The sequence below is a fragment of the Kogia breviceps genome, chromosome 17 (assembly GCF_026419965.1).
Source record: "Kogia breviceps isolate mKogBre1 chromosome 17, mKogBre1 haplotype 1, whole genome shotgun sequence".
Lineage (NCBI taxonomy): Eukaryota > Metazoa > Chordata > Mammalia > Artiodactyla > Physeteridae > Kogia > Kogia breviceps.
The window spans coordinates 57,220,338-57,228,191 of NC_081326.1; the positions used below are offsets into that span (position 1 = coordinate 57,220,338).

At 44.5% G+C, this 7,854-nt stretch overlaps 2 protein-coding genes across 3 annotated transcripts in view; one reads left to right on the forward strand and one right to left on the reverse strand.

The window, feature by feature from the left end:
- The window catches only part of RAD21 (RAD21 cohesin complex component), an 84,750-nt gene extending 84,466 nt beyond the window's left edge, over positions 1-284 (reverse strand). The window contains exon 1 of one of the 2 annotated variants that reach the window (XM_067017425.1): positions 18-284. The gene's annotated coding sequence lies outside the window, so the exon portion shown is untranslated. The remainder of the gene's footprint in view (positions 1-17) is intronic. The other variant, XM_067017426.1, reaches the window with a different exon arrangement.
- On the forward strand, positions 31-5,153 carry AARD (alanine and arginine rich domain containing protein). The gene is made up of 2 exons (XM_059042832.2): positions 31-373; positions 3,979-5,153. The coding sequence occupies exons 1-2, from the start codon at positions 47-49 to the stop codon at positions 4,117-4,119; spliced, it is 468 nt and encodes a 155-aa protein (XP_058898815.1). The 5' UTR covers positions 31-46; the 3' UTR covers positions 4,120-5,153.
- Positions 5,154-7,854: the final 2,701 nt, after the last annotated feature.

Genomic DNA, 7,854 nt, shown 5'->3' on the forward strand with positions numbered 1-7,854 from the left:
CCCTTAGCAATACAAGCCTGGAAGCCTGGAACCCGGCGTCTCCGAGATGTCCCTGGGGGACTCCAGCCACCGCAGAGAGGGAACTTCCCGGGGGCCCCACGGCATCCTAGTTGGCGCCGGGCTCGGGCCCTCAACCCTGCCTCCCTCACGAGGCTTCCCCGGAGGCGGCGAGAGCGTGGCCGGCCCGGAGGAGGCCCCAGCTGCCAGCCCGCTGCTGGAAGACCTCAGGCGGCGGCTGGCGCGCGCCTTCCAGCGGGCGGTGCCGCGCGGCGGCTCGAGGCTCTCGCGGGAGGAGGAGGCGGCGGAGGCGGCGCGGGAGGAGCGGAGCCGGGCGCGCGTCGAGAGCGCCCTGGCCGGGCTGCGCGCCGAGCTGGTGAGCGCTCTGGCGGCCGGCTCTCGGGGCCGCCTCTCCTTCGTCCTCCCCCGGGGCCCCCGGTCGCGGGCCGCGCACGTGTCCCACCGAGGGCTTGGGAGGCCGAGCGCCGCTTTTCCCAGGGAGAGGGTGAGGCCGTACAGCGTGGGCGAGCTGGGCGCCGGCCGTCGATCTTCCCCGACCGTGCCGATGCGCCTGCCTCCCAGGCAGCATCCAGGAGGGAAGCGGGGGAGGGGAGGGGTCCGGTAGGACCCAAGGTGCTGGCTGGCTGTCGAGGGCTGAGACTACCAGTGACACACCCGAGACCTCCGTCACCACCCCTCCCCAACTTGTTCTATATTTTTCTACCACGTAGAAAGTTCCCTCTGGGGAACTCATAGCACGTGCATGTTACGGGGCTCGGAGGCAGAAGTTTCAATGAAATGAACTCACGGGATGGATGGAGCGAGTCCATCAGCAACTGTTTCTTTTATTCTCCAAGTTTTACCTTTCCCCTGGGTAAGAATTCAGAAAACAGGAAATGATAAGGTATTTTGTAAAATTGTAGCTTTTTAACATTAGGCAGGAGGAACTATAGGTAAATATTTCAGTTACTGTTTTGTGATTTAAACAATTTCCAAGTTAGGTAAAATTTGAAAGGGACAAAATGAATAAGAGCAATATAAGCTTTAAAACGGTGCTGCCTATGAATATGTGTAGTGGAGATTTGGAAGGTTCTAGTCTTTTGCATTGAATACTAATAAAATGTTAACCACTACTTTAGAATGGATTCCACCATCAGTCAGTTGTCTGATTTAAGAACCTTAACAGTTTATCGTGTTTCTGAGTTTAAGAAGGGCAAGAAGGTAGTAGATTTAATTTTACGTGTGTTAACAATTTGAATTTGACAAGGTATGTATTAATTCTGACCCAGCCATATCGGAGAAACACATGGTTTTCTTCAGATACCTGAGCAGTGGCTGGGCGAGACCCCTCATTAGTAGAGATGGCCTGAGGGGTGTGCTGTGGATCAGGATGACCACTGGAAGGCTGACATCGGGCCTAGTCACCCTGTGCTGCTGACCCCACCATCCCTCCGGTACCTCAGCTGACTCATTTAAATCAAGTGAAGAAACTATATTCAGTAAGCTCCGAGGCACTTGAACCTTCACATTCTAACTAGTCGTTCCACTAGTAGGAGTTTTAAGCAAGTAATGTACTGGGGGTGGGGAGGAGGTGGAGAATAAAATTCCAACTAGATGAGGGTTCAAATCCCAGCGTTAACATTTACAGGCTCTGCTCTCACTGTTCCTATTACTTTAGGAATGCTAGTTAGCAAGTTTGGGTTTCCTCTGTAAAAAATAAACTCATAGGATCACTGTAAGTATTATATGAGACAATGTTATATATGAAGTGCACAGAACATAAGACATTACTCAGTGGCTCTTACTGTTTTTTGGTTGTGCCCCCAAAGTGACAGATACATAGGCATGGAAGATCAAGGGTTTTTCTGGAAAGGAGGCAAAGAATGTCACACGTACACAGATGCTGTGCTCCTGAGATATAGACCACGGTCAACATCTTGGCCAACCATTTCACCATTGTGTGTGACCAGTCATGAAGAAGCAGAAGAGTATGGAGCCTTAACACCATCACCACTAGAAGAAACCGTTTTTGATAATGGGCCATTAGCCAGTTTTCTGTAGGAACTGGCACCCATCCATACATGTAGGTCCACACATCATCTGTTAGGGTGGTATTTGTGCAAGGAACAATGATGAACAGGTTCAGTTAATTTAGAGACACGTTGCTATTTATGAAGTGTTATTTATGCTATTATTTGTTGTTTGAATTGGTCTTCTTAGTGGCTTGCATTGAATTCCAGGGCCTGTGAGTAAATTCCAGGGGTTCTATATGCCTAAAATTGTATGCCAAATTTTGTATGCACATACAATGCACTTCTTTCCCCAGAGTGGGTTCATAGCTTTCATTAGATTCTCAGTGGGATCCGGGAGGAAAGAAAATTAAGGAATCATTGGTGTTTCCAAAACAGGTGTGAATTACACATACTTTTTTTACTCAGATGGTGAGCCATTATCAATAATTTAACTGCCTGATTCTTGGCATGAAAGTATAGGACGGGTGTTCATCAGTTTCTCCATTTAATCATTCCTTCACTCAGTCTTTTAACAAACACACAGAGAACCCTCCATGTTGCGTGAGCAGGCCGTGCACCCCTAGTTGGGGATACAGTTATGGATAGGAACAAACTATGCTCAAAATCATCAGTCTAGTGTAGGCTGTGCGCTAGGAGAGGCACACGTACAGAACGCTGTGGAAGCACAGATAAGGCGAGACAGAGGAGGCCGCTAAGAAGAGCTGGCATCTGGCTGAGCTCAACAGGAAGTGGGTGGCAGGGGCAGAACGGGCAGAAGATGTGGCTCAGTACGACCTGTTTATTCCGGGACAGGCCACGTTTCTGACCAGCTGCAGTGGGAGCTGGTGTGGGAGGAGGGCCAGGAAGTAAAGCTGGAAGAGTAGCGCGGGTTTATAGGGCGTCCATGCCACACGGAGAACAGAAGCTTCCTGCAGGCAAGGTGCCAGGGCTTCTTGTGCTAGTGGCTGTGTTGTTACTGTCTGTTTGCTGGATGTTCATTTACTTTATTCTTTTCAAATTCTTGCTATCAAAGAAAGGGTTCCAGGTGCTGAAGGATGAAGAAGAATATGTCAGGGGAGAACTGAAAGAAATGTTATCCAGTGACTTTGTTTTGCAAATTAGGAGGGGACCACCCATATTTGCTTTTTACCAGGGGAATGTCCTGGTTCACCCTGGGGTGGTTTCTTTTGCTGAGTTGATGAGGGGTTTTCAGCAGAGAGAAGAGGGTTCTCATGAACTGCATTAAACAAGACCCTAATTGAAGAAATATGCAAATAGCTGATTACTAGTTTTCAACTATAATGCAAAGATTATGTTGGACTAAGCTTTGTCGGACTGCCTCTTAGCTACATTGCCCGAGAGATCGATCTATTTCTTAATACACGAGGACCTTCATAAACTGCCACTGGAGGGAGGGTATAAATCAGCCTTGCTGTATAACAGATTTCACCCTACAGTGAAAATTGTTAGATTCTATAAGTACACATAAAGGTGTCGTTAAATGTTTTGCTCAGCAGGGAGACCATTTAAAATCCTAAAAACTTGAAATGACCAGTGATCAAGTAAATAGGCCCAGGTCCTGAAAGCTCAGGTGGCTCTGTGCAGTTATCCTGGAGCTCAGAAAGCTCATAAAGATAAATGATTTCCTCGCAGATCACATGTCATTGCTTGGAAACAGCCTTCTATGCACAGGAATTTTTCAAATGGACAGCTCTGTGCATGAGCTTTTTTTTGTTTTCATTGCAAGGCCATTTCAAAAGCTATTTGCATATCTGGATTTTACCTTGTAGTATAGAAAGTCAGTTTTATAGTCAGGCCAAACAGAACTGGAGAATAAGATGAGAAATACATCTTTCTTGATATCTTATTTTCCTTTCCTACAAAGTTCTTATTTTTCCTGTGCAGAGAGCAGTTTTATTTGATCCATATCTCAGGCTAATAAAAATCCTTATTTTTTTCTAACTTTTAGCTGGAAATGCGTTTCCAAAATTGCCAGCTGGCCAGAACTTTGCTGGATTTAAACATGAAAATGCAGCAATTGAAAAAGTATGAACTGGAAATTGCATCAGAATTGCAAAGCTCGGAAGATAATGTCGTGAATATGGAATGAGGAAACGCACAGAAGAAGATCTGAACCCTAAAAATAACATAGACAGCTCCGAAACAGTTCTGACAGTAACATTATGGATGCTTTGTGTAAGACTTTAGGGGCAATTTTTAGGCCAAAAACTCCGATGCCATGGGGAAGTGACAGAAAACATCTACAAGAGGGGGAGAGAAGATGGTACGTTGTCAAGTTTTAAAGTTACATATTCGTTGTTTTGGCTGAGAAATAGAAGTAAAAAGAATGTACTGAAGAATGCCTTAAGGCCAATTTCCAGCATTCTATCTTGTGCCATCTTAACTTTCTGATGTTATCTGAACTTTCAGAATCTGTGTTTGTTCTGCTTGATTATTCTTGGTTTGTCTGCCCAGTTAGCTGTTCAGTAGCCTTTCCTTCCCGCCCTATCCCCTTTTTGGAGAATTACTTCTGCCTAGATTCCAACCATACCCTTCAGGTAGAGTCTACTATTAAGGGTGGCTCACCTCATTGGATATAGTCACGCAGATCGAGGCAGTTTGATCAACTTGTCCTCAGGAGTTTTTGAACTGGAACTAAGGGAGCAGATGAGTATTAGAAGCTGATGGTAGAAGCTGTGGAACAGAGGGGCTTGGAAGCTGCTGGTGGCCACCATGTGAGAGAATGGAATCTCTAATACAAGAGGCAGAAACAGCACTACTGAGAGCCCAAAAGGAGAGGGAGGGAGCTGCTCTTCCTTGTCTCAGGGGTGCAGCTGCTTAAATCCCCAGCCCTTGCTGTCATTTGGATACATGAAAATCCTCTAATAGTCTCCTAATACCATCTCCTTTTGCCTAAGTCAATTGAGTTGGAGTTTTATGACTTGTACTCAAAAGGTTCCCAACTAACACAATTCCTTTGCTAAGCTTTTAGGAGTTACAGTGGTTCATGTTGAATTAGAATATCTACCTCTACCTTAAAAGTGGTTCCTTCTTAATGTAAAAAATAAAGTTCATAAAAAAATAGTTGCAGATCTCAGCGATATTCATAATGGTCATTGTCTGTAAAAATAAATATTAATTTATAAAATAAGTCATTTGCATATTTAATTAACAAGAAAAATTAGCTCTGGAAGACAAAGGAGAACAGAATGGACATGGTCTTTCTCTTAAATACAAGTTGTTTTATGTGTGTGAGGGTTTGAGGATTATCTGAACCAAGTTTAGTTTGTCCTTAACTTTTTTTGATCACTCTAAGTGAATTATTTCAGCTCTTTGGTACTTAATTTCTTCCCTCTGTACAACGGAGGTATCACTATGTTCAACTTACAGGACATTGTCAATGAGCTGTTGGCGATATCCTGATATCTAACCCCTGGGTTTTTTGAGAAATTCTGCATATAAGCCCTTGGCTTATAAACATACAGACTGGTTTCTTAACTTATACTTGTAAAAGAGATTTCCTATAAGTCTCTTCCTCAAAGTTATAGAAATTCTGAGGAAAGAGGCAGTGGAATTCCTGTGATCTGTTCTTCGAAAAAGAGTCTACTCAAATGTTGGAGCAGTCATTCTAAAGTACATTTTACAATTTATTATTTACAAATTCTTGTGATATTGTGTATAGCAAATACTGAAGATGATTCATTTTATAAGCTCAATTCCTTACAGAATACAGAGTAGCTGACATTGGTTAGCATTCATGTGAATAATTCAATTCTACTAAAAATGTGCTCTCTTGGGACTCAAAAGAAACAAAAGAACTTCTGAAAATGGACGCATTATTTTTCCCCTTTTTCAGACGAAAAAAAAAAAAGTCCACCATTTATCGTAAAGTTTTTGTTACCAGTTTTTTGTCCTATCTTTCAGCGATAAACTTTGGATCACTGTATCTTTTAGGAGTGACAAATGGAGAAACAGAATAAGAAAGTCTTTGTTTGGAAGCCCTCATCGGTGGAGGTGGCCTGTGATATTAGCTGTTTATACAGAGATACAGTGAGAACTTGATACATGGGACACTACTGCTATTAAATGTTTTTGCTTTGTTTCCCCTCATAAAGTGAATTCTGCTCTCATACCATATCCCTCATCTTTTTTTTTTTTTTTTTTTTTTTTAAGTAGAAGCCAGACTGTGGTTTTTTTTTTTTTTTTTTTTTTTTTTTCCGCGACTGCAATCAGCTGTTTTTGTTAGTTTGCTGGATCCTGGTCCTGTCTGCTGCACACGGAAAGAGAACAGGACTCTCTTCTAAGGGATGTGGGAATGCACTTCCAATGGCTACACTTCTTCACTTTCTAGAGTGTTTAAATAAGCTAGAGCAACAGTGTGACATTTTAAAGAAATACGAGGTAGAAGGGACCAAACTACTGCCAGCTGGAGGGGAAAATGAGAAAATAATTATAACCTAAAGTATGCAAGAGGGAAGCAGTAACTGGATAAGTGGAAGAAAGTAAAATGTTCACCCTGGTAGTGGACAGAGAGGACCAAAGGAGAGAAAATGACAAAAACAGTTTAGCGAGGAAAATATGCATTTAGGTTTTTCAAATGACGATTTCTCACAGCTTTAATTATGAGGGGGGCTAACCATGTTAGCAGGGAATGGGCTTTCACTTGGTTAGCATCTACCACTGAAGAGGTGCCAAATTAATTATGACAACTAGGAGCTTTGCACAGGTTGTGAGGCTTTACATCCCTTTACAGGGGGCCTGGAGGAATCCACGTTTTGTTTGGCCTGCCAAACCACTTCTGCTGTAACAGGTGATTCTGGAGCGCCCAGCCGGGGGACGGATCAGAGTCTGATGTGGGTAAACCCGTGATGGCTGAGCCTGCACCAGTGGGGTGGGAGGCACAAGAATCCCATCTCCCCTGGTCCCTTCCCAGGCAGGGAACGGGGCCCCACTGCAGCCATCAATTCTGTTTATTTACCTCTGTCATCACTGCTGGAGTCCCTCCCGGCCGTGAGTCTGGCACGAGGCCCTCCGGTGCCAGCTGCTTCCTCTCTTTCATTTTGGCTGCTGCCATAACTGCCACTGCCTCTCCTGCCTCTTTGGCTGTATTATTAATGAGGGTTAGGGAAGGATTAGAAATATGGGGAGGTTTCGGGTTGAACCTATGCCACTCTGCCTACATCTGGGTCTGGCAGCCTCTTGTTTCACCTGGAGCAAGGGGGCCAGGTACCATCAGTGCTTCTGGGTCCTGCCTCCAATAAATGCTGGGGCTTACGAGGCTCCACTTCTTCCTTAGGAACCACAGTGACACCATCCTTCTCTTCTGGGACCAGTGAAGGGGGGGGACCCTTGGAACGTAATGATAAACCAGCAATGACATGAGCCACCTCTCCTGTGCCCCATGTTCAGCCAAGAATGCCACATGTACTAGCTTATTTAATCCCATGATGATTTGTATGCATGTAGAACATGCTTTTGAAGTCATCTGTATTCGTATTTAGTCCTGGCTTGGCCACTTGCCAGCTTTATAACCTAAAGCAAATTGCTTCAATCTCTTGAGATCTGTGTAAAGAAGCTAGTCAAAATGGTACCCATCTTATTGAAATCTTGAGGAGCCCAAGCTGAAGAACCTCGAAGCAGGTTTGGGAGACGGAGTTCGTGGTGAAGGCTCTTCTACTTTCTGTGTGTTTCTTTTACACCTTCGGTTCTATGTGATCTCACTACACTTCTGGACTCAGACCTTTCCTGTGCCTGCTTCTCTCTTCATCGCGTCTTTATGTCTCTCTAACGTTCTGCCACCTGCTCTCTGTTGTGATGTTGACTCTTCTGCTGGTTGATAAATTGA